The sequence below is a fragment of the Zalophus californianus genome, chromosome 4, assembly GCF_009762305.2.
Source record: "Zalophus californianus isolate mZalCal1 chromosome 4, mZalCal1.pri.v2, whole genome shotgun sequence".
Taxonomy (NCBI): domain Eukaryota; kingdom Metazoa; phylum Chordata; class Mammalia; order Carnivora; family Otariidae; genus Zalophus; species Zalophus californianus.
In genome coordinates, this window is record NC_045598.1 from 68,280,384 (window position 1) to 68,307,547 (window position 27,164).

A 27,164-nucleotide genomic window follows, 5' to 3' on the forward strand; every position below is an offset into this window, starting at 1 on the left:
TTATAATATCTTTTAGTAAAGTAAAAAAGTTTCCCAAGCATTAATGTAAAAAAAAAAAAAGCCAAAAAGGAACACAGATGACTCTTCCCACCAAAAGAGTGCATCGGCACCACAGATACTGAATGAGGTATTGCTCTGAGAGAGGCCATATCTCATTGCCTAATTGTGCCTGCCTAAATCATGGGACTTCGTATTTTAAGATGCAGAAAATAAAGATGTATAGAATCAGATTATGATAACTGAATTTAAATTCAAAACCTTAAGTTTATTTTAAATAACTGAATTTTTAGAAAGAAAAAAACTATTATTAAAATGATGTTTTTATGTACTATGAGTTTTGGGGATGATAAATAACTCAATAACTTCAAATTAAATGAAGTCAAGATACATAATTTGGCTGGCAATGATCTGGAATACCAGTCATAGGGAAAATGATGCTCTACCATAGCTTTAGTAGTAATACAAAATGAATAAAGCTCCCTGTTTCTGTCTAAAGCTTTCATTATATTTGGTTAATTTATTTGCTGGTCTCATAAAATTCCTAGGATGTACTTTGAGCAGTTCTTCTCAAATTTTCCCAGCGATGTACCTATAAGGATAAAAGAGTATAAACTTGATCATCTTAGAGGATGAATCATAGAAACTATTATCTGAAGTGGCGTGTTTTGGCCTACATTTGTTTTCAGAATCTTCCAATGGCTATTTTTAAAAAAACACCTAATATTTCCCTCCTACACCCTCTCAAAGTATGCAAGAACATTTGATGGGCCAGGGTGACATGCTATGCCCGTATCAGCTTCACATATACAGGACACACTATTACTAGATATCTGAGATATTTCTACACCAGTTTGAGACGGTCTGAAATGTAAATGTCCAGGAATATATTTTTTCTAAAATCTGTTTTCCAGAATTCTAAAGGATTAGTCTTCACACTGATTTTTTTAAAAATTTTGATGAAAAAAGATGGGGCACCTGGCTAGGTCAGTCAGTAGAGCATGTTACTCTTGATCTTGGGGTTGTGAGTTTGAGCCCCACATGGGGTATAGAGATTACTTAAAAAACTAAAAAAACCTTTAAAATTTTTAAAAAGAACATTGTGGGTAAAGATTCTTATAGAATGTAGTACACATTTTACTGACTTCTCAAAAATAATGCCCTGAACTTACCATATGCATGTAGATTACCCAAGAATTGTCAGTACAAAAGTCATTTTACATCTTCTAGTGTAGTTATGTTTTTGTTTTGTTTGTTTCTAAAATACAGTTTTGTGGCAGATATCATCCATGATTTAGTATGAGGAAAGCATTTACCTTTTTCCTAGGACTTGTTCTTTTTTTTTAGACATGAGGACTAAAATAGTCTATTATTCCTTTATCTCCTCACTTTCCTGAAGCTCTTATCTAAATTTAGGGCATGGCTACAATATCTTAGGTTATTAAGACAATTTGATTTACTCCTTAGTGATTTCCCCTTGAATCCCTAGTTTAACTTCATTGTGTGATTTACCCTTATAATACATGACCTCATAAAAATGGTACAATTATATCTGTTATAAATATATCTGATTATAGCTTTTTAAAGTCAACTTGGAGATATAGTCTATATACAATACAAGCAGTTGTCGTAAGTGTGCAGTTGATGAGTTTTGAAAAATGCACACTATGTGACCAACAGCATGGCCAACATTCTGTCACCCCAGAAGAGCCCTTTATTCTCTTGTTGTAGATCTCCTCATACTCCCAGCCCCAGGTGACCACCGATCTGTTTTCTGTCACTGTAATTTAATTTTGCCTTCTCTGGACCTTTAGTTGAATAGTATCATACAATATGTACTCTTTTTGATCACGCATTTTTACACAGAATAATGTTTTTGAGATTCATCTGTGTTGGTAGGAGCATCTGTAGTTCAATCCTTTTTGTTGCTGAGTAGTATTCCACTATAAGGAAACACCACTATTTGTGTTTTCACTCTATTAGGGGCTTACATCATTTCCACTTTTTCACTGTTATTTGTAACGCTGCCATTTTTGCAAGTGGTTGTACAATTTCATACTCTTAACTGCTGTGAGACTGCCAGTTACTCCACATCCTCACTAACATTTAGGATGGTCAGTCCTTTTAATTTTAGCCGTTTGATTTGTAATGTCATCTCATCCTGGTTCTATTTTGCATTTATAGAATTGCTAAGTTGCTTATTGCTGATAACTATTCAACTCTTATGTGCTTATGGGCCATTCATGTATCTTTTTGTGAAGTGTCCATATATTTTGCCCACTTCTAATAGGGCTGTTTTTCTTCTTAATAATGAGATTCTTAATATATTCCTTATATTAAGTCTTGCTGGATATATGTACTGTGAATATTTTCCCTCGGCATGTGACGTTTCTTTTTATTTTCTTAATGACATTTTAAGAGGAGCAGAAGTTTTTCGTGTTGCTAAAAAATTACCCACCTTCAACAATGTCTAGTTAATCCTATTTCACTCATTTCTCACCATTGTATTATAAAGCAAATTTTAACATATTATTACTGTAAATACCTTACTATGCATCCTATGCTTTAAAAAAAACCACGTCATTTTCATACTTTTAACAATTAGCAAAAATAGGTTCAAAAGATAACAAAAGTATGTTTAAATTTACTTCATTTTTGTAAATTTGTTAATACGTAATTTGCTTTGACCAGGATACAGACAAGTCCATGTGGTATATTTGATACGTTGCTTAAGTCATTTCTCTCTACATCTTTTTTTAAAAAAACGTTTTCCTTTTTTTGAAGAAATTGAGCAGATGATTTGTACTATGAAATTTCCCACATTCTGGATTTGGCTGTTTTCATCCCCGCTATATCATTTTACATGATTGATATATACTGTAATTGGATCTAGAGCTTGATCAGGTCAGGTTTAAGTTTGTTTCTTCATTTGTTTTCTCCAAGAACTTTCCAGTGCATCCTGCAAAAGAGGCACATGTTATGTTGTCTCTCTTTGTGACCTTATGATTGATTAGGTAATTTAGGTGTTATCAGCCTAATCCATCCATTATAAAATTCCCTATCATTTATTTTCCCAGTGTGCTTAGCAGCCAACATGATTGTCAATTTAGACTTAGTTATATTGTCGTAAAAACCCCAAAGACACAGCAGCTCACAGCAGCAAAGGCTTACACTCCTTCAAGCCACGTCACCATTGAGGCTCGACTTTGGCTGTGCAACCTGTCATCTTTAGTCAGCTCCATATTGTTTGTACCTTGGATTCAGGCTGATGGAGCCCACCTGGAATGTTGCAGATCTTCTAGCAGAGGTCATAATTTTTCCTCTATGTTCTCTTTTCTTCCTCTCTCTTCTCATTGCAGCCACTACTCGGTAATGAATTTGAAAAATACAAGGACAGAAAAATATATGAAAATACTATCTACAGCATTGGTTGTGGGGGAGGATTTCCTATGAATGAAGTGTATTCAGTGTCAGGAAATATGTTGTAAAAGGCATATATTATTTCAAGCATACAGAATATATAGATACAGAGAATACCATAAATAATCTGTATTCCAGTCACCCAGCTGAGCCACATCTTAGTATTGTACCATATTTGCTTCACATTTGGGGGGAAATAAATAGTTATCGATAATGTGTGAGTCCTCTGGATCCTCTCTTTCTTGATCAGATCAAGAAGGGTGTAACCTTTCCTTAGTAAGCTTTTTTTTTCCTAATTTTGCTCTACAACTATGTACATTTAACAATTGCTTTTTATGTTCTTAACATTAATGATTTTACACTATAGATGTAGTTGTATAATTGTCCCTAGCCATTATATTTTTATACTTATGCATGTTAATATGTGCATCTCTAGTTCATTCTTTCATTTGATCTAAGATACATCACAATTATTTAACTATGCCAATGATAGGTTTTTTAGTGGCTTATGCTTTTTTGCTAATAAGGAAAACAGTGAAGGGTTTTGTATGTCTTTGTTCTCATATGTATGTGCCTTTCTAGACATATATGAATACACAGAAATAGAATTTTTGAATGGTAGAGCATGCCCACCTTCAACTTTATTAAATACTGCCAAGTTGCCTTCTAATATTGTTTACCAATTTACATTCTTAACTGTTAACACCATTGTTCTCTCCCCATCAGTCTCTTTGCTAAATAACACTTTGTTATTGACATAAATGTTATCGTTCTAATGGGTTGAATTGATCACATTATTGTTTTAATTTACAGTTCTCAGATTACTTAATGCCTTTATTGGGTATTTTAGATTTCTCTCCTGTGAGTTTATTCTCCACGACTTTTACCTATGCACCTGTTTCTCTGTAGTTAATGCATTCTGGACGCTAATTCTTTGTAGACTATATAGTTTGAAAACGTTTCTCTTTTTTACTTTGTTTATGGTATATTTTGTTTTACAGAATAATGAAGTCAAATTTATCAGTCTATTCTCTTAGGGTAGGTGCTCTTGGTATCTTATTTAAGAAATACTTTCCTTTTTGATGTCCTCAAGAAAATTTTCTCTACAGTCATACCTGTAACTTTATAAATGATCTTATATAAGCCTTTAGAAATGATAAAACTTTGCCTTTTTATAATTATGTTTTAATCTACCTGGAAATGATTTTTGTTTGTGGTATGAAGGAAGAAACTAATTTGGTTTTTGTTTTCTGGGTTTTTGTTGATAATATGTTGTTTCAGTGCTTTTATTAGTTCAACATCATACCTTTCCCCAGTGGTTTGTAAGGATATCTCTTTTGTTTCTATACATGTTAGAAGTGTGTTATGCATTGCTCCTTTTGTTTTTGTTTTGATAATATTATCTGGTGAGTTCTTTCATTTCTGCTCCTGGAGGAATTGTCTTAGCTGCTTTTGGCCTGTCTTTTCTGTATGAATTTTAAAATCAGTTGCCAAGTTCCACAAACTCAAAAATCTTTTTTTTTCCCCAAAATGTCTTGCTGGAATTTTTATTAGAATTACATTGAAGAGGGGGTAACACACCATAAGAGACTTTTAACTATAGAGAACAAACGGAGCATTGCTGAAGGGGAGGTGGGTGGGAGATGGGTTAAATATGGATGATGGGCATTAAAGGGGACACTTGTGATGGGCACTGGGTGTTGTATGTAAGTGATAAATCACTAAATTCTACTCCTGAAACCAATATTACACTGTATGTTAACTAACTGGAATTTAAATAAAAATTTGAAAAAATAAAAAATAAAAAATTATATTATATAAGAAGAATTAGGCTGAGTTTGTAGATTGATTTTGAAAGAAATTTCACAGATTTATTTACCTGTTGAAGTCTCCCAAATAAAATCTTGTGTAATTCTCCATTTGTTGTTAGGTCTTCTAATAAAGTTCTGTATTTTTCCCATTAATATCTTGCACTTTTAAAAATCAGGTTTATTCTTAGATAACTTGCAATATTTGTTTTCATTGTAAAGTATCTTTTTTTAAAATTACATATTCTAATTGTTTGTTGCTTGGTGTATAGGATCACAGTTGATTTTGCTGATTGCACCCTTGTTAAATTCTTTTACTTCCAATCATATATAGAAGCTCTCTCAAAATTACTATGTAGTTAATTATATCTTCTGTAAACAATAAGTTTGCTTTTTTCTTCAGTCTTTACACCTTTTTTCTTTTTTTTTTAAAGATTTTATTTATTTGAGAGAGAGAGAATTAACAAAAGCATGAGCAGTGACCAGGAGGGGCAGAGGGAGAGGGAGGGCTCCATCCCCAGGGCCCAGAGATCATCACCTGAGCTGAAGGCAGACACTTAACTTACTGAGCCACCCAGGTGCCCATACACCTTTTTTCTTGAATTACTGCAAGGTCTTTTAAAACAATGCTAATAAATAAAACCCCTAAGAGGAATCATCCTGACTTTAGAAAGAATGTTTCTTGAGTTTTTCACCATTGTTTGCCTGTAGGTTTGGATAGATAAACTTTATTTGATAACAAAAATTTACCTGGGCAAGGATTTTTTTTTCTTTTATTATTTTGTAAAGTTTTTTCTTTTAATTGAATGGGTTTTGAAATTTGTTGAATTCTTCTGGTTAATAATTACTTTGTTTTTAATTTCTTAATTTGGTGAATTATATTAATATATTTTCTAATGCCCTTTTGAGTTAAACTCAGTTTGTTCAGGATATTAAAAAGTGTACGTATAATTTATTAAATATTTTTGCATCCTTTTAATAAGAGAATATCCTATAATTTCTTTCCTTATGCTGTTTCATGCATCAGAATTATGCAAGTCTTGGGGCACCTGGGTGGCTCAGATGGTTGAGCGTCTGCCTTCGGCTCAGGTCATGATCCCAGAGTCCTGGGATGAAGTCCTGCATCGGGCTCCCTGCTCCCTGGGAGCCTACTTCTCCCTCTGCCTCTCTCTCTGTGTCTCTCATGAATAAATAAATAAAATCTTAAAAAAAAAAAAAGAATTATGCAAGTCTTACGAAATGAGTTGAAAAGCATTCTTTATTCTGGAGCAGTTTTTTAAGATTCAATATATATTTAGCTATCAGTTTATTTTTTCTAATGGTCATAAACTATTAGGGTTTTTAATTTACTTTTGTCAGTTTTTTGTTTCTTAGAAGTTTTCCCTTTTGTCTGTTTTCAAATTTACTTATTGATATAAATGTATTAATTGATTAATATAAAGTTGATTATTGATTCTCTACAAAGATCTGTATTAATGATCCTTTTAAAATTCAAATTAATTTTTTACTATGGATGTGATTTTTAAGCTTATGTAAATATACATTGAATGAAATTAAAGTTTGATAAGTAAATATTTGTTGAATGAAATTAACTCTTTGAGCCTGCATGACTCAGTCCGTTAAGCGTCTGCCTTCAGCTCAGGTCATGATCTCAGGGTCCTGGGATCAAATCCTGCATCAGGCTTCCTGCTCAGCAGGGAGTCTGCTTCTCCCTCTCCCTCTCTCTCTCAAATAAATAAATAAAATCTTTAAAAAGAAATTAACTCTGTACATGTATGTCTATATTTGGAACTTTTCACGAAAACTCAGAAGATTTCAGTCTTTCACTCTGTCTTCTGTCTTGCTTTAAGAAAAGTTAGTTATTGGGGAAAATAAAAGAAAAGTTAATAATTGAGAGTCCCTTTCAGTGTAAGAGTGAGGCATACATTAGATGTGTATTTTTCTCTTTTCTTCCCCCACTTTTCCTTCTTCCCACACACATGGAAGAGGAGATCACCTACCTACCCACCTGCTTAATCTTTCAAAGCATAGACCAGTAACATAAACATTTTAACCACTTTTGCAGCTTATAGAATTCTAAGATTTATATGACTCTCATTATAAACTTGCATTTCAGGTGCTTGACATGTGGTCCAATAGCTTATAAAAATCTTCCAGTGTTATGATTTCATATTTACAACTAAATCTACATGTACTTTACAGAACAAATTTGTGAAAGATTTAAAAGAATAAATTATTATCCAAAAGTTACTATAATGGTGTAAGTCCATATTTGTAATAAGAAAGAGGGTGGGTGAATTCATCATATCTCTGTGTGTGTGTGTGTGTGTGTGTGTGTGTGTGTGTGTGTACAAACACATAGACATATTTGTCCAGGTATAGAAATAGCTACACAAAAATATATACCATAGAGTGAAATTCAGAGTAAAATGTATGAACTCTATGTATTGAATTATTTAAAAAGTATTTGTTACTTTTAGAAATCCTAACATATGAAACTAATGAATTTTGTATATAATTACTCTAATTTCATCAATCAAATGACATTTTCTAATTACTAATATAAAATAGTTGACTTTAGTAGAAACAAGAATACTTTTCCATTCTTTTTAAAAATTAAATGAGTATTGATGAATAGTGATGTAAAGTATTACACTCTTTACTGGAATTACAATAGACATGTTTATGTTGATGACCATTAAATATACATATATATTTGAAAAAAAGTTTAACAACATTGGTCTTGTTGATTAGGTAGATGTTCTTAGTGTTATAGGTTAACCTGTTTACCTTTCCATGATTTTTGAACTTTGGAATAGAGTATAGTGGTTGGTAAATTTTTACTATTAAGGCCTCAATAGTATATATTTTAGGCAATTATACCACATGGTCTAAGTTGCAAATATTTAACTGACATTATAGCACCCAGGCAGCCATAGACAATATGTGAATGAGCATACATGGTTGTATTTTACTAAAACTTTACTTACAAAAAAAGGTGGCAGGCCAGATTTGGCACATAGGGCCTGTTTTGCCCAACTTAAATATATAAACATTTATAGTTACTAGTGAGAATTAATGGGAAATTTTAACATAATGCCAAACATTTTCTCATAAATATTCTGTGCTGGTCTCACCATGTTTAGAAATTAGAGAAAATCAAGTATTGCAAAATTGAGCTGCATTATGCAATCTCATTATCTGTTAAAATGTATCATATACAAAGAAATAAATGTCTACATGCAATAAAGGCACTCTAACTTATGCTTCTTATTTCGTTTTGCCATTGTCAAGGAATGTTCATTGAAAAGTTATTTAATGTAAAAAGCTAAAAATTCCTTTTGAAATATGTTTATTTTAATAATATAAATGATATAAATGAAACTTTGAAAGTTGTGCACTTTCAGCTCATACACTGTTCATATTCATAGGGTAAATGTCTGGAATTAGTTGATGTCAAAAGATACAAAACTATGAAAATGTGTTAAAATTATTAATATGAAATTTTTTAGAATAGCCAAGGTTTAAGACCTCCTAATTTAGTTTGTTTATGATTTTGTTGAAATGTAACAGTAAAGTTTTCTAAGTGGAAAAAAAGAAGTAGTGGTTTTCATGCAATTATCATTTGCTTCTTTGTAGTTTAAAGAATGCCCTTTTTCCCTCCCCCTTTATTTTTTGCCTCCTTCAGTTCTGGAAGTTGCAGTACTCAGTACAGAAGGACAAGTTCAAGACTTTAAATTTCCTCTGGGCATCAAAGGAGCAGGCAGCTCAATCCAACTCTCTGCAAATACTGTCAAACAGAACAGCAGGAACGGTAAGATGGAGCAAAGTCTTAAAAATTGACAGGTTTTTTGTTCATTTAAATCTATTAATCCTAAAATGCTGATATTTGACTCCTAATATAATAATGCTGCTTATCATTTAAAAGCAGATTTAAAATAATGCTTTACTCTTTCCCAAGAAACTTAATCTAAATAAAGGCCATAAGGATTTTTTCCCTTTTATTCTTATTTGAATGTATCTTATTTTATTCATAAGCATATTTCCTGTAAAGGCATATGACTGTTTTTACCTTCCTAGGGCTTGCAAAGTTGGTGTTTATCATTTACCGGAGTTTGGGACAGTTTCTTAGTACAGAAAATGCAACCATAAAACTGGGTGCTGACTTTATTGGTCGGAATAGCACCATTGCAGTGAATTCCCACGTCATTTCAGTTTCAATCAATAAAGAATCCAGCCGAGTCTACTTGACAGATCCTGTTCTTTTTACCCTGCCTCACATTGATGTAAGTTATATATGCTAATGAAGTAGTGGAAGGTTATAAAGCCAGTGAGGAAGGAAAGCAAAACTTGACATGCTGGGGATGGGGAGAGAGGGAATGGGGAGATGGCAGAGAGGAAAGAAAAGACCTTTCCATTTGATTTCAAATGTTGGACTAGGTCAGAGACATAAGTTTATTTAAGTCTGTGAACATAAAATTAAATGAGCCTGGTTCAGTGATTATTAGAACTTAAGTGTATTCTTAATGAAAGCTAATTCAGTAATCAACAGGAAAATGTAAATGACTATAATTTGTTTTAGAATGAAAATTAACTCTTACCTTAACAGCGGGATAGCCGAGTATTAACTGTTAGGACTCTGCCTTTTTGTTGTGGCACACCTTTTGTTGTTGTTTTTGTTCTTTTTGATTTTACTGATCATATGTGACACAATTGTTATCAAGCCTTGGGTTTTTAAAAATCTAGGCTTAAAGAGATGTTATTCCTCTGCCGTGCCTTAGAATGAAGTTGGGAGTTAAATCATTACACTGTGTTGGAAGGTTGTGTGCAGAATCTTGGCTTTCCGTTACAAGCAGAATGAATAAGAGCCCACGGATAGCCAAGTGGATCTCCAGAATTGGCAAAGAAAAATAAATTTGTGCAGTCATTCTGTTACATCTGCTGCAGTTGGTTCACTCTCTTAAGAACCTTGATGTTGCTAACATGTCACTTAGAATAAAAATGGGCCCCAAATCGATTTTAAAACACTTGGTCCTTATAGAATTTTCTCAGAACAAATTCATGGGTCTGATTTTGTCAGAAGAGAAAAAAAAAAATGATTCCAATGTACCATCAGTATGTAAAATCATAAGATGGAAATTGTAATTGTATAAAATGGGTCTTTGGTAATTTGGAGTACACTTTAGAGTGTTTCGGACTATAAAATCCCTTTTAAGTTAGATATCTGCCTTGTATATGTTTTGCTGATGAAAAACTTTATAGTCCGAAACATGCAAAGTTTAATCTAAATTACCTTTTACACATATTAAACAATTGCTGTTGCCATCTTAGAGTGTAAAACCCTAATTTTATCTTGTCATTTTATTTCCCAGCCTGACAATTATTTCAATGCAAACTGCTCCTTCTGGAACTACTCAGAAAGAACTATGATGGGATATTGGTCTACTCAGGGCTGCAAGCTGGTTGACACTAATAAAACTCGTACAACATGTGCATGCAGCCACCTAACCAATTTTGCAATTCTCATGGCCCACAGGGAAATTGCAGTAAGTATTTGCACTTCTAATTAGTAGCAGAGAAAAACCTCAGAGATTCAAAACAGCTTGTATAATAGTCCTTTCTTTGGGTGCTTATCGTAACTAAAAAGCAAACAAAGTAGTGTGGATTTCTAATTGTTTCTACACTGTCCATATATTTTAGGAAGTCTTGGCACTATATTTATTGTTACTTCTCAAAATCATGTGTTTTACAGACTCATTCTAAGTATGTCTCCTTTGGGCAGGTGTTTGGCAGAGGCAGTCGGGGATTTAAAAAATGACCAGCAATAGGTCCTACAAAAGACTGAGGCTTCTAAAGTTTAACACACCCTCTTGAATGTTTGAATCTTGTTTTACAGCTTTTGTTTTTAAGTTTTTTTAACTTTGCACACCGTGCAAAACTGCAGATTTTGAAAGGTCAGGATAGCTCTGGAATGTTTCTTTATATTCCTTTCTGTGATTAAGGGAATGATAGCCAGAAGATAAAAAATATTTTAAGAAATAGAGCATGAAGCGCGCCTGGGTGGTTTAGTCGTTAAACGTCTGCCTTCAGCTCAGGTCATGATCCCAAGGTCCTGGGATTGAGTCCCGCATCAGGCTCCCTGCTCGGCGGGAGGCCTGCTTCTTCCTCTCCACTTCCCCTGCTTGTGTTCCTGCTCTCACAGTCTCTGTCTCTGTCAAATAAATAAATAAAATCTTAAAAAAAAAGAAATAAAGCATGAAAACTCACAGATCTATTTTGTATTTGACGCTTAGCATTTAAATAAATATCAAAACTCAAGGGGAAAATGAAAACTTAAAATTTTTTGTTAGCCAGGAGTCATTAAGATATCAATCATTTTTAAACATAACTGACTATCTTTTATTCTATTATATAAATATTTGCTTATGTAGGTAATTATTTCAGCCATTATTTTGAAATAATTGGATTCTTGCATTATTTTCTAGGTAAAATCTTCCACTTTCTTAGGTCATTTTTTGGATATAAGATAAGATAATATTGAAGTCTGTTACATAGATCAGTTTTGTTTTGTTTGTTTGTTTTTGTTTTGTTTTGTTTTTTAGTTTTGAGCCCTGTTTGAACACTTAAGAATATTCATAGAGTTTGGTATTAAAAGATGAGCTACCACATGTGAAAAGCTGTCTTAACTTTAGTTGATGCAATGATGCAGGAATACTAATGTTCCTCATACTATTTTTATTTTCAGTACAAAGATGGAGTTCACGAATTACTCCTTACAGTCATCACCTGGGTGGGAATTGTCATTTCCCTTGTTTGCCTGGCTATATGCATCTTCACCTTCTGCTTTTTCCGTGGTCTGCAAAGTGACCGCAATACTATTCACAAGAACCTTTGTATCAACCTTTTCATTGCGGAATTTATTTTCCTAATAGGCATTGACAAGACAAAATACATGGTAAGCACCCCTTCAGCTTACTGTCCTTGGATCTCTGAAAATTATTATAACAGGTGTGAATCCACACATGATGCCCATATTGATATTTGACTTTATAACTTCATAAAGTTGACAATGGCGATATTGGAGGATAATCTGTAATAAATTAAAAGACAGCACAATCGTTAGGTATTATTATTATTATTATGAGTTAACTCATTTCTCGTACAAAGGTGCATTTGCATTTTTCTGGGTTGTTATTAAGACATGTAATTTGAATAGAAGAGTGCCAGGGACACTGAAATGAAAAGATACTATTTTTACAGTTTTCATTTTGCTTACATAGTTATTCTGACCAGTGATCATTTCTTCATCTTCTGAGCAATTTGTTCATCATCATGAGGTCTCAGTGTCAGAAATAGTACTTATTAGTAAGTAGTTAGTGCTTTACCTTGTATTCATCTGCACTGGGATGAATTTAAGAATGCTCTGCATACGACAGGAAAAGAATGCTAGGAATTAGATCCAGGGTATTCGTCATTAAAGTGAATTTTTAAATTCTCTTACTGAAAAAATAAAAATAATATATTTGGAAACAATTGTTCTGAAGACATATGGAACAAATAATCTATAAGTAGAATATTCAGATTTAATGGTGGATAATTCTAGAAGAGAAATTAATGTTTTTTATTTACACTTAATTTCACTAAAAGTAGTTGTGTCTTCCAGTGAAGAAATTTCTAGCACACCTGCCATTTTACTCTATAAGCATTAAACTCTTCAAATTTGTCAGTGTTTAGAACTCATTTCCGTTTGTTAAATTTTTTTTAAGAAACAGTAGTTTAAATAATGTATTTTAAAGACAATCATGAGCACTGTCAATAAACACTGTCTCATTTTGGGGTGGTCTGCTTGTATTCATGTGTTCTTTTTTGTGCTTCTTGTTCTTTTCCTTTCTAGATTGCTTGTCCAATATTTGCAGGACTTTTACACTTTTTCTTTTTGGCCGCTTTTGCTTGGATGTGCCTAGAAGGTGTGCAGCTCTACCTGATGTTGGTTGAAGTGTTTGAAAGTGAATATTCAAGGAAGAAATATTATTATGTTGTTGGTTACTTGTTTCCTGCCACCGTGGTTGGAGTTTCAGCTGCTATTGACTATAAGAGCTATGGAACAGAAAAAGCGTAAGTAATTGCAAGCGACCTGAGTGTTTTTCAAGTGAATAATTTTTTAAAGCCTGTTAGCTGTCAGTGAGGGTCCCTGACAGACTAAAACAGCATCTGAAAGCTTTATTGGTAAGAGAATGGGCATGCCGTGCACAAATTACAATCAAGTCTTTTGTAATTTTCTAGGTTCAGGGGATTTGTACTCTGGCGAGGCAGATTCCAAATTATGGACTTTCTTTTTAACACAAAAGATTGACCTGAAACAAATTGAAAAAGTAAATAACTTTTTGGCCTTAGAAAGATATTAAGTAAAAATTCTTCTGAACTTAAAGCATCTGACAGGTTTAACTACTCAGTTTTAACCTAATGCTTCATTAGCTCTCTTTGTGCATCCGACCCTCTAGCTAACTCTCATTCTGAATTGTGACAGTAGCACATTCCATCCCATATGTTCTACTTTGATAATATTTTATCAGGCAGTTTGAAAGGATTAAAATAAGGCACTGTCTTTCATTTATAAAAAATATAGATATTTATGGAAAATGACAGAAGGTAGACATAGCCATATTTCTGAGGATTTTATTTGCCAGGAGCATGAATTTGCCTACAAATTCTGTTTATATTTGCCTTTGATAAAATTAGTTATATAAAGATTCCTTGGACTAAAGAAAGCTTTTTGACTAAACAGATGATGAAAGACAAATAAAAGAAATTCAGTGGGGAGTCAGTGTTATATGAAAAATGAACCACTAAGTAAAATCTGTCTTAATAAGTTTATGCATCATTTACTCTAATACTATGAGTGCTATGCTTTGATTTTTTTTTTATCTCGTATTCATCCATTCCCAGTTGAGGTATTATATTTATGCTGTACTGTTTTGAAGCAAGCATAACAGCTGAACATTTTGTTTGTCTGTTATGTTCCATAGGGTTAAACACTGTAGCTCAGATACAGATCTGAAAGGCAAATTTTGAAGATAAGAACTTTAAAATGATGAGACAAATCGGAATATTGAGTTTCAAGTTTTTCTTAGTAAAATCAGAGGTCTTAAGAATTAGGGATTGGGTGTGGTGGGGTTGTTTATCCCATACGAGCATAATAATGTATGCCTTTACCAAATTTAAAACCTGTAATGAAAAACAGTAGGCGGAAGTAAATGAATTACTACTCTATATGTCAAAGCCCACTCAGAATCATTAAAATTGTTCTTACCCATGGTAAATGAAATTTCAAAGGCAAATGTAAAGATAGTTTTGTTCGATTTTTTTAAATTCTATATTTTTTGTAATGTTGAGGATCCATTGAAGCTACTTAATGCATACTCTTCTTTTCATCATAGTTGCTGGCTTCATGTTGATAACTATTTTATATGGAGTTTCATTGGACCAGTTACCTTCATTATTCTGGTAAGCAGATGCTGTTTTCCTTTCATTTTTAGCTTGCTACTTCTGCAGTGCTACTGAAACAAAGATAATTGATTTTATTTTTAATTATCTATGCATCCAAGGATTTATAAATGTGTCTAGCCGTGACAGGATAAAAATATGTAATATACCTTAAATGTTATACCATTATTGAGAGTTTATGTACTTGCTCATTAGTACTATTTCGAAAATCCTCTTTCCTCTAAAAAGTACTTTTTCTTATCTAGTTTGCTACAATGTCATGTCATAATCTAAAAAACTATATTGCATGATTTGGGCCTAGTTTAATAATTAGGAATAACTGAAATGTATAGTGTATTTTGTGTTTGGGTAGTGGAGTTTTTTGCTAAGAGTTGTAGTTCAGGAAGTTATGTCTTCAAAATCTGTACTATTAGCCCTGTACCAAGTTATGTGGCATTTGTAAATTAAATGAATGTTTTGTGGAATTGAAATAACATTAGCTTAATATTTATAATATTAATTTCCACATAGTAATTTAATACTGTTAAATAAATGTCCACACCCTAAATTCTTTTTAGGGCACAAAATTTTTTTAAGCTTAGATTAATAAGCATTAAATCAATTTTAAACTCATTAGAAATAAAATTACTTTTCTAAGACTTTAAAATGCCAAGTAAAAATACTGGTCTTCAAGAAATTTTTTTTAAATAAATTTGATGCAAGTTAAATATAGTGACGTAAGTTTTTTTTTTGAACTGCTTACATTACCATTAGTCAAATATTTGAATATAGTTGAAATAAAAGGATGTAGCTAAAATATTTGGATTTTGGGATTTAAAATTTTCACTGAGTTTTAGCATTCTGTTCTTACAGATAGATGCTATTGACCATTATAAGATTGAAAAGGAAACATAAGCAAGTTTAAATATTGCATATATCTTTTAAATACCTAGTTTAAGGATTTTTTTCTTTAAAAGAAGTGATACACATGAGCTTAAGATATTTCTATAGTTAACATAGAATTAACATGTTTCATAAAATTGAGGGAAATATGTAGTAGTTCAAGGAAATGTAAAACCACTTCAAATGTATGTACTTTTGTCCTTAAATTGAATTATACACTTATACAAAGCAAAATGAAAATTTGAGGTGAATGCCTGTTTGAATCAAGCCAGTAAAACATTCTCAAGTGTTCCTAGAAAAGCTAATTTCTCATCAGAATTACTCAATCCAAATGGTTGCCCTAGTTTTTGTTCTTGGTTTATTTAATTTAACATAGCCTAAGCCATTCTCAAATTAAATGGTAAACAGCTGATTTGAAGTGGCATGATCCTTAAAGACACAGGCTTCTCTTTTTTTTCCCCCTGAGCCCTTAGGTAAATGTATTGGTAACTTTGAAAATTGTAAAGACCATTTTAGAGATACCTAGTCTATAGAAGTATCGTGTTAACTTCTTTTGTACTAGTTTTATTTCCATCTAAAAATAAATACTGACTTTAGAGTATTAAAATTTTTTTCACTTGGCCGAAAGACTTTAATGTTCACATATAATCAGCTTCTAGTAAGAAAAGAGGTGAAGGACATTTTATTATATTGCCCATTTACAGTGTGGGCCTGCCATTATTTATTAGTCTTGTCATCATTGCTATCCTGTACCAAATCATTTAGGTTGAAATGTGAAGGGCTTTGGGGAATAGTGCTCCCAACTTTAAAAAACAACAAAGAAACCCAGCAGGTTGGGGCGCCTGGGTGGCTCAGTCTTTAAGCGTCTGCCTTCGGATCAGGTCATGGTCCCAGGGTCCTGGGATCGAGCCCAGCATCGGGCTCCCTCCTCCGCAGGAAGCCTGCTTCTCCCTCTCCCACGCCCCCGCTTGTGTTCCTTCTCTCGCTGTGTCTCTCTCTGTCAAATAAATAAATAATATCTTAAAACACACACACACACACACAAAAACCAGCAGGTAGCTATTTTGACAGTACAGATTCTAGGAGTAATTCTCCTGCACATGCTTTGCCCTCTAATTCTCCCAACACAGAGTCAAAGAGTGGTATAGAGGTGTAAAACATTGTGCATAACCTAAATTGAGATCTAATATGATTGTTCAGCATATTTGTTGAATGTTAATATAGTTATACCACATACATCCTTCCGATGAGAAAGGATATCTAAAAGTCAATTCAAACACAAATCTTAGTAATATAAGCTATATTTATATATAATTTGTTTATATAAATATTTTATATTTATTTTAAAAATATATTAATATATAATATATAATTATTTTATAAATATATTTATTATATTTATATTTATATAAAAGTTATTTATGTAAATATATATATATACACACACACACACACTATATGATATAGTACTCCCTTTTAAGGAGTACTCTTACAACAAAAAGTACTCATTACCATTCCTGGAAAGTGTAGTTTTGCATTTCCAACTTTTCTGAATGGAAGCCGTTTAACTTAATAGTATTAAGTAAGTGTACGTTTTTAATAATGTTCTATGAAGAAAAATAACATGCTATGGAAGCTAAAACTTCCTGCTTCGGTATTTCTATAGACTGTCTTGCCTACAGGCACTAGAGTTATTATATCTATGAGAAAAGTGCTTGTAAGTAATGAGCAGTGGGAAACCATTAGTATGCCTGAAATGGTTTAATGAAAGCTTGGATCATGACACGTCAGGAGCTGTTCTTATCATTTGGACAGCTCCATCTGCATCGTTAATAATTAATTCAGTTCAGTAAGAGTTCAGCTCACATACTCATTTAGAAGTCTTCTTCAGAGAACACCTCTCTGGCTGCTAGTCCCAGGGAGGAATAGGCTTCTGCTCGGCTAACAGCAAAGATCTGGAGATACAAGTGCAGTTTTAGAGTTGCATTTGCCAGGTAGCAAAAGCTCCAGGGAGGACAAAAAGGGTCAGAACATGTGCAGTTCAGTTAGGTTACTTCAGAGTGGTGTTTCTGTTCTTCTGTCTTATCATATCCATGTCAGCACTGCAAGCTGTGGAGTGAATTTTAAGCTGCTAAGCTCAGACGGATGTGATTCAATTGAGCAGGTTGATGACTCTAAAACAAACTGTGTGCTCCTGTAATCGCTGGTACCCTCTGCTTTCTTTTAACTTCTTTGTATTTTCGTGTCACCAGTGTGGGTGACAGTTAGCTCTGCCATATCATCAAGTAGCAAATTCTGTCAGCAAATTATACTGGCAGATTATGTATACAAGAACTCGTGAAATTATTATTTTGAGATAGGTAAAAGAGTATTATTTGTCCTTAGAAGAGAAGGAATGCCCCATTTGGCAATTAACTCTATTTAGCTGAATAGGAAAATCTGTTTCTTCTGAATTGGCTGTCTTTCACATAGAATTCTATTAAGAGATGCCCGTCTACCTATTTACCTATGTGTACACACACACACACAGAGCAGAGATAAAATCTGATTAATCCCTGGATGAGTTGCCTCATCTCTAAGATTAATCATCAGTGTGGGCATTTAGGCTGGTGGGTTGGCATTCAATATTGAGCACAGTCCTACGACTACTGACTTCTCTGTGAATGACTGAGTAATGACATGCACTTTCCAGGTTTAGACAAATCTTTGGATACACAGTTGTAACTCCGTCTTTTTCCTTTCTCGCTGATGCATAGCACCTTTCAGCCTATCTCAAAATATGTACTATGTTTAAGCTTAGTAGTATTTATGTTGGAAAGAAAAAAAACCCAAAACAAGTAGACAAAAAATGGCTGCATTGGAATTTGAGGGGAGGAAAGCAGCACTTCAACGGTAGAGACATTCTTCTCTCCCTGGCTTTTTGCCTGCTTTCCTGGAAGAAATAGGAGAAATTTCTTTGATGGTTGGGATTTCTTTTATTTTTTAAATGCATACCAAAGGCAGGAAAATATATTGGGAAGAAATAAAAGGGAGGAGAAAGAAATCACTTCCTGTGATTAGAAAGGGAAAAAAAAGAAGCCCCCAAAATTGATGGCTGGAAAGAGCCATTTATGTCATGGGGAAAATGCGAAGAAGGGAGAACTCAGATTTGCAGTCAGTACTTCATTTGAAACTAACTTTTTTTTTTTTTGCCTGTAAGTGACTATTTTGGATGATAGATTTAATCAGAGATATTTCTATTTGCCCTTCAGTTTCTTATTCTGATTCCCTTAGTTACATTTTAAGAGAACAACAAAGGAGAAGAGAGGGGAAAAATATTTTACTCTACAAAATCATGACTCCTTTATGAAGAGTCTTCCTGAAAAAGATCACAACCAACAATATTTTTTCTATGAAAATAAATATATTTACATTTTTTAGCAGTAGAGAGAAAGAAAGAACTCTAAAACTTCATATTAAAAATTTTTTTACACTTCAGGATTTGTTCTATTTAATTCCAGAAAGCATTTCACTGTCATACATATTGGTGATAATATATAAAAATGTTTAATACCTAAGTGACATAAGTATCTTTTTCACTTCTTTAATATAATAAACACATTATCAGTGAAATTTTTAATGTGGATTTGGGGAAAAGAGAAGTACCTTATGTTTAGCGCTTTTTTTTGCCATTTTATATTATGGTTCACAGTATGTCTTGTGTGCCTTTTTTCATAACTACTTTGTCTTGAAATGATGGTATTTTGTTCTGTTGAAGATACCATTGCTTCATTATTTGTATATTTTCAAGTCATATTTCAAAGTCTAAATTAGTGTTGGATTTAACTATAAATTTCTTGGCAACCTAAATATTAGTGCACTGGTTCTAATTCTTCCATTTAGTTTTTTGAAATTGGAGAAATTACAGACATTTGTGAAACAATCTGAGTGCAAAAATCTTTCTATGGTTTTATGATTATTTTTCTAGTAGTTTTAATTATTTTTAAAGAGATTCACTTTTAAAACATCTTTTTGAAACATTCTATTCTACGTATGTTAGAAATGACAGCCCTTTTTTGGACTCAATTATGAGTTTGTGTGATGTTTAGTTATATGAGTGGAACACACACAGGTTTGAGAAAAGAGAACTATCTGTTAAACATATCGTTTGTCTAGTGGGAGTAGGAGTGTGTGGACATTTTAGCCATTTGCTGATTATGGGATGGTAGTGTTTTCCAAAGAAATAGAGAATTAGTTACTCTAGCAAGTCGATCAGGTAGAAGTCATTTGAAGAGCACATCTCTTATGTTCAGGATTTCCTTGAGGCTGTATTTTATATATTAATTAATTTATTATTTATCTTCAACTCATTCATCATCTCTGAGTGATTTCTAAAATGGATTACTCTTTATAGAAGTAGAATCTTTTTTTTTTTTAATAAAAAACTAGTATGTCTTTGCTAGAGACTCTTAATTTTCTTGCCCAGAATAAACTGGTTCATTTTATTTGTAAAGATGCTGGGCTATGGACTCAGCCCACAGTATATTGAATCTCAGCACTGACATTATAGTAGCTAAGTAATCTTTGGCAAGGTACTTAACATCTTAGAATGTAAATTGACTCTCCAAGTGCTCCCTGTTACCTCTGGACATAGGATTATAGGTTGTTGCTGTTTTTCTCGTAATTTTCTGAACTTGTTTGTATTGTGAATATACTATATTTGTAACTAGAAAGAAGCCCTAGATGCATTTATAATGTTAAAAAACCTCAGTAGAGTGAGGAGAAAGGAAGGGGGGATGTATCTACCAGTCTGTGTTTTAAGGATTAAATAAGTTTTCTGTGTCACATTCAACTTGGTTAATCCTCAGACTTAAAAAAAAAAAAAAAAAAAAAAAAGCTTTGTATCGTATTTAAGCTTTAATTCTATTCTTCAATGGGTAGATTTCATTTTCATTTCAGTTTTATTAGAAAATGTGTTAGTTCTGAAATAACAGATTTTAACCTGGTCCTCTTCATTGAAAAAAATATGTTGGTATGTGTTCATCCTTTCTACTCATTTTCTTTTCATAATATGATACTTTATACATCACATTTTTTCACATTCACATTCTTTATTTTCTTGTAATTTATACATTATAGTGGATAACTTTTTTCTTTCCTGGAGTGTACTACTACTACTATTATTTTATTCCTGAAGGGATAATTAATATACTTAGACAGTGATGAACACCAAATTGTGGCCGCCCTATCTGCTTTAGGAAATTGTGTAAGTAAAGGAAGGGGGAAGAAACAACCCTAGGTCCAGAATTATGGAATGAAAGAAATAAATGGTTATATTAGGACATTCAAAAAGAAGGGTCTAGAGATTTAAAGGATTTTAACTCTGAATCTACAAGGCAGCTTTTCTTTCCTAAGAGTTGTATCAGTTGTGTGTTTATTTGGGTTTTGTTTTGTTTTTAGGATATTTGGAGTTCTTATTTGTAAAACCACTCTCTTAATTTTACTAGTTAAGACCTACTGTTGCATAAAATAAAAAGTAAAAACACTATTGGTTTTGCCTTTAAAAAAATTAGAGATATACTGTACCATCATTCTTTAGAAACTAAATCAGATATTTACTTTACTATCAGAAGGATCTCCCTAACTTCTCAAAGGTAGAAATTGTATCTTACCCACAATACAATAGGCACATTCTTGTGTGGAGCAGTAAGGTCAATAAATATTTGTTGAATGAATTGCATTATACTGTAATGTCTCTGAAAATGTAAACATTTATTTATATCATGACCAACTGGAATAATCATTAGAATATAAAACTAGAAAATCTATTTGCATTTTCTCTAGACAAGTATTTTAATAAGTTAATTTTTAAGTAGGTTTTTTAAACAGAGAGCTTCTTTTGTCCTTCTTTTGTTAATGTTAAGTAATTAACATGAAACGATAGAATGCTATCTGCCAACACTTGCAAATTATACCCATTAACCTCATTTTATCCCTTAAGAGGAAATTCTACATTTAAGAGAAATAATAAGGCACAATAGACAAAATGAGTGATAAACAGCTTAGATTAAAGCCTTCACTCTGTTCCTAAACTCATCATTAGGAAGGACTTGGAAATTTTATTTATTGCCCTATATAATTTTTCCTAATTATAAAATCAGAAGTAGTGATGAATGAGTAAAATAGCATTATCATTTTATCAGATGGTATTGTGACTCAGTAAAAATGATCATCTTATTATAACAAAATTATGCTGAGTGCTTACCATCAAGGAATTGCTTTTATCCCTATTTGTCCTTTTCTGAATACAGCATTTGGGCTTGCACTCTCTAAGCCAAGTAAAGCTTACAAAATATAACTTTGTTTTGTCTTTTTAAAAGTAATAATCTGAAGTAAATACAATGTCAAAGAAATCCAGGAGTGATCAAGCTTAGTTCTGTTTTTAGAGCCTAAAAATGGAATTGCCTTTCCTCTGTCCAGCATTTGGCCAGGTTTCTGTAGAAGCAGATGCAAAGTTGCAAACATTATCTCTCTTGAGTCAAAACATGTCTTTTCTTCTGAGTTCACTCATGTTGGCCTCCCAAGCCTACCCTCCATGTCAGGTTCCATCTTCCCTTTTTTTGCTTTTGTTTGCACCTAGATTCTTTGCACAACTCAGTGTTTAGAGGGACCCAGAGCAGCCTTCCTTCAGAATTTACCCACACCCATACAATAGAGAGGCATAAAGACAAAAGGACTGATGATGGCTTTTAACCATTTAACAAATGGTATATAACAAATATATAGATATTTTAAAAGTTTGTCTTTCTAGAACTAATAAATATTTTTATTTTTCATTTATTTTATTTCATTTGATCCTCACAATTACCTTACAAGTAGATCGTGCAAATGTTATTATCCTCTTCTAATCAGTCAAAATCAAAAGCTAGACTCTTGGCTAAATCTTAGGGTCCCAAATCCAGCAATTCTTGTAAGCTACGTGATGTCAATGCCCCTTCTAAAGACTTCACTTCAGTGCTTCCGTTAGATGGCTTTTAGGCCCTGGAGTATGTCTAGCTAAAGAAACTAATTTAGGTTTTCTAATTTATTTAATCATCACCACATGATGCTGATTTAATGAGGTTGCAATTTCATGTCAAATGATCTATTAAAAAAATGGATCATACATAGTTGGGGTATTTTTTATTCAGACTCAACTTGATCATTGCCTATGTAAAATTCAGTCAGTGAGTGTCTACTATATACTCATGTCATTGGTATTTAGCTGCATTAACTTGTTAAGTATATTTGCAAAACTTACTCATTTTTTCTCTGTGGTTATAGTGGCCTAATTCTTTATTTGTTATAACAGCTAAATATTATCTTCCTGGTGATCACATTATGCAAAATGGTGAAGCACTCAAACACTTTGAAACCAGATTCTAGCAGGTTGGAAAACATTAAGTAAGTATTTAGTATTTTAATTTTAGTGCTTGACAAACTAAGTGAAAGATACTCTCCACAGAGAATACATGAATGCCTTCTATCAACTGTAGAAATTTTCAGAATGAAGTTTTACTGATCAAGGTTGAGTCTCAGTGTGAATCATGTCACAGACATTGGTCAAAAATTAGATAACAATTTCTGTCTTGATCTAGAGCCAAGAAATTGTTTTAGTGGCTTTGTGGAAATTCCGTATCACTGTAGCAATTTCATTTGAATTTAAAATGCAGTTCAAAATGATGTTGCTGTTTGCATGGCTGATATGATTATATTAAGCTTGTTTTGTTAAATGACTTTTTCGATTTAAGGATTCTGAGCAGTTTTCTACTTCTAATCCTGTTTTCCTAAGATAATTCACTCTATTACTATTGTTAACTTGGAGATTATCTTTTGTTTTCATGATAATTAAAGAAATGTTTATTTCAATATTGAATAAAAACTACAATATCCTATCAATGGAAAATGCTATCTAATTATAAAATTTATATTTGTTGATTCATTAAGTCATTTATGGAAGCATTTCCAGAGTTATCTTTTAGATATGAGTTAATTTAAAATTTGAGGAGGTATTATTCAAGTTGGTTATAATGGGAATGTGAAGAATATTTTTAATGTAAAAAATGGCAGATCTACAATAAGGGTAATTTTTTTTTTTTAAACTTAGCTGTTTTAGATAGGTTAGTGCCAGCTTCATTGCATGTTGCATGGTAAGAGAGAGAGCTAATCTTTAGCATCTCTCTTTTCTTCCTTTTCCTCTTTCTGTCTTCTCATCTACACCAGTAATTACCGTGTTTGTGATGGCTACTATAATACGGACTTACCTGGGTAAGGTAGAACCCTACATTAACAGATTTATGGCATGACTTATATTTTTTACAAATCCGTCAATATCATGAATTGCCCTTAATTTTTGTAATTATTTTGGAATATCTAAGTTGCTATAGTATTTTTAAATTGTAATATGCCTTTATTTTTTAATTGCTTGCGTCTGCATTTTGACTTTCTTAATTTTGACTAATTTATAAAATATATAAATGCTTTCTTACTACTTTCTATTTTAATTCTGTCTAATAATTTTGTTTCTCTTTTCTGCTTATAATGCTTTCTAGCTATGAAGATAATAAGCCATTTATCAAGTAAGATCATTAGTTAGACATGCAATGCACTGACTTTAAATCCTTTCCATTCCGTCCTATTTTCTACAGTTCTTTTCTCCTTAAGCTATTCATGATGAAATCTCTCCAAAATTATTTTATTTTGAAGTTGTTCTCATATTTTCGTCCCATTTCAGCAAGGCTTCTTCATGCTTTAGTTAAAATACCTTAGGTTCACCTAAGATTAGTTGATTAGAATCTGCAGTTTAGGTGTTAAGCGATTATCTGCCATTTAACCTTTCTGTATGTGTCACATTATTCAGTGTCATGAGTACACCACAGGAATAAAAAGATAGGAGTGAACTAATTAAGGACTCCTTAATTTCTTTTACTAAAATGCACATAAAAGACAATAAAGTTATGGGGGATGTTTCACACCTTGTATTTTAATATAGTTTTGATACCTTGTTAATGCTGGAGTAAGAGAAGGTCATACCTGCTGTTGCTGTTTTCACTGGAGGCTGCAGTACTAAATGCTATTGTTCTTTCTTTAATCAGTGAAAGGTTAAAGCCAAAATGCTGGTTGAATTTGAATGTGAACATAGAGAAAGTCAACTGCTACTACTAATAATGTTAATATTTAAGTGTGAGATATGTTGTTCTCTCATTGAACTTGTTAATAAAATTCACTTTATTTTTTCAGGTCTTGGGTGCTTGGCGCTTTTGCTCTTCTATGTCTTCTTGGCCTAACCTGGTCATTTGGGTTGCTTTTTATAAATGAGGAGACTATTGTGATGGCATATCTCTTCACCATCTTTAATGCTTTCCAGGGAGTGTTCATTTTCATCTTTCACTGTGCTCTCCAAAAGAAAGTAAGTGAAGTCACCTAGAGGCTTTAGTTCCTTGTTCTTTGGTTTGAAAATCAGAGATGAAATAGAGAAGATTTTACAGTTTTACAGCTGACATAGTACTAAATAGAATCGTTTTTAATCATACATTAATTGTAATGCATGTCTGGAAATTCGGGCTTCACATATAAAATAAGTCAGTACCAATCATCTTTTTGGATCTCACTTTGGGAATATTAGAAGCTAGACACTTATGTTAAGATTCCTTCTTTGCTAGTGGGGTCTACAAACGTGCTTTGTGCAAAAGGTATACAAGATAAAGAAAAGGTTAAATAATCTCATTTTTTTTGCTCGATAAAGGGAATGCAGTGGTCCAAAACAAAATTGAGCATAAGGATAAATGACTTTGATTTTAAAAGCACCAGACATACAAAAAATTAATGTTAATGTTACCTTTTGAGTAGTTGTGGAAGATGTAAAACCCAGTAATTTAATATCTCACATCTTATTATTTTGTCTTGATTTTATGTTAACTGGAGTCAGCAAAAATGATTCAAAAATTAAAGTTAAAGATGAAAAACTTGCAAGAAGATATAAACCTAAGAGAAGAGTTTAGCTGCCTTTTAACTAGGTATCACATCCTTTCTCTGTCTGCATATCTAATATAGTCTTTTTATTTTGTTATTACTAGTTGGTCACTAAATTGAACAGAGAAATAGAATTTTGAAAGTGAAAACTATTATGTTTTCAGTCTTGACAAGATGATAGTGTTGTTACTTCCATCAGTTGTTGAGTAAGCTATAATTTTGAGATAATGACAGTGGAATGTGCAATACTGACAGATAATGTACATTCACAGCAATATAGGCATTAAGCAAAACCAACATTGGAGGGTATTATTTGGATAAAATACCATTTTGATTGCCATTGTCTTGGTCAACAGCATTTCAGAGCAATTAATAGCCACTAAATGTACAAAAAAAATTTTGTGAGGTATCAGGTGTTATTTAATAACACTGAACTTTAATTTTCTAAACATTATACAGGTATAACCTTGTAACTACTTTAGTTTTTACTATTTCTTACACAAATGAGCATTTTGTATACATACATAGCATCACATATCATAATTTCTTCCAAATGTGTTTGTTTGACATAAAGCATAAATTATTTCCTCATAGAGGTATGTTTATTAATTGAACAAAGAGATTTTGCTGTGCTTTTTAATTAACAATTACATTTTTGAAACAGTGTGTTGGACTTCCTTTTGAACACATTCTACTTAGCCTTGGGTATGTCCTGTTGGGTGCTGCCAGGATGAATGGCTAAGAATATGATATAAAATGATTTAGTTAACATCACGCTTCTTACTGCTTGAGTGAGCATATTTAAGCAAAGAAAATTCTTTGAAAGTTCAAGCCCATTGTTATTTGTTCTAATAGGTGTAGTTAAATAAGGCTAAGAGGATGAAAATGCAAGTGCACTTGGATTTAAAAGGTCATCTAGTACCTCTAATGCTGTAATTTTTCAGGGAATAAGTGTCAAAGTCATGGTCTTTGCAGGCAGATACTGAGCACAGAACTGTGTGTGTATGTGGGGGGAGGGGCGTCTTTTTGAGTGTTTTTGGCAACCTACTAGAAAATAATTTCTTATGCAACTTCTCCTTCTTGTCTGTTCTAATTTTAGTCTGGCTCTAAGCCAGAGCAGAACTTGTTCATAGGCCAATAGAACTGCACAGAATCCAGCCCTCCTCCCCATGCCTCCCAATTCTGCACCACCTTTCTAGGTGGGGCCCTATTCTTTAGCAATTGTTTGGACTTCACTTTTTAAAGTTTCCTTTAAACTTTCTTTAGGCCTAACAGCTTTCCTGTCTATTCATATATCCAAGCTTCAGGGGAAAAGGGAAATTACATGGGTAACTCATTAATGTGAATGGAAATTGCATAAATAGTTCCCTTGTGTGCTAATGAAGTGAATAGGCATCTTGGACACTCTACACTAAATGTTAAAGCTAGACACATCAGAAAATGAAGAAAACATTCCATCCTAATTAACAGCATATGTATCAAAGTCCTTTTTTTCTTTATTCATGTGCCAAAGTAGTCTTGTCATTATAAAGAGGTTACCCGCAAAACTATGCAATCCAGTAA

General features: G+C 32.6%; 1 protein-coding gene across 15 annotated transcripts in view; it reads left to right on the forward strand.

The window, feature by feature from the left end:
- ADGRL2 (adhesion G protein-coupled receptor L2) overlaps positions 1-27,164 on the forward strand; it is a 268,676-nt gene that overhangs the window by 233,069 nt on the left and 8,443 nt on the right. For all 15 annotated transcript variants that reach the window (XM_027575091.2, XM_027575093.2, XM_027575092.1 and 12 more), the window contains 8 exons: positions 8,914-9,039; positions 9,306-9,511; positions 10,598-10,771; positions 11,971-12,180; positions 13,120-13,340; positions 14,663-14,729; positions 22,942-23,033; positions 24,870-25,038. In XM_027575091.2, the coding sequence (XP_027430892.1) occupies positions 8,914-9,039; positions 9,306-9,511; positions 10,598-10,771; positions 11,971-12,180; positions 13,120-13,340; positions 14,663-14,729; positions 22,942-23,033; positions 24,870-25,038 (1,265 nt within the window). The remainder of the gene's footprint in view (positions 1-8,913; positions 9,040-9,305; positions 9,512-10,597; positions 10,772-11,970; positions 12,181-13,119; positions 13,341-14,662; positions 14,730-22,941; positions 23,034-24,869; positions 25,039-27,164) is intronic.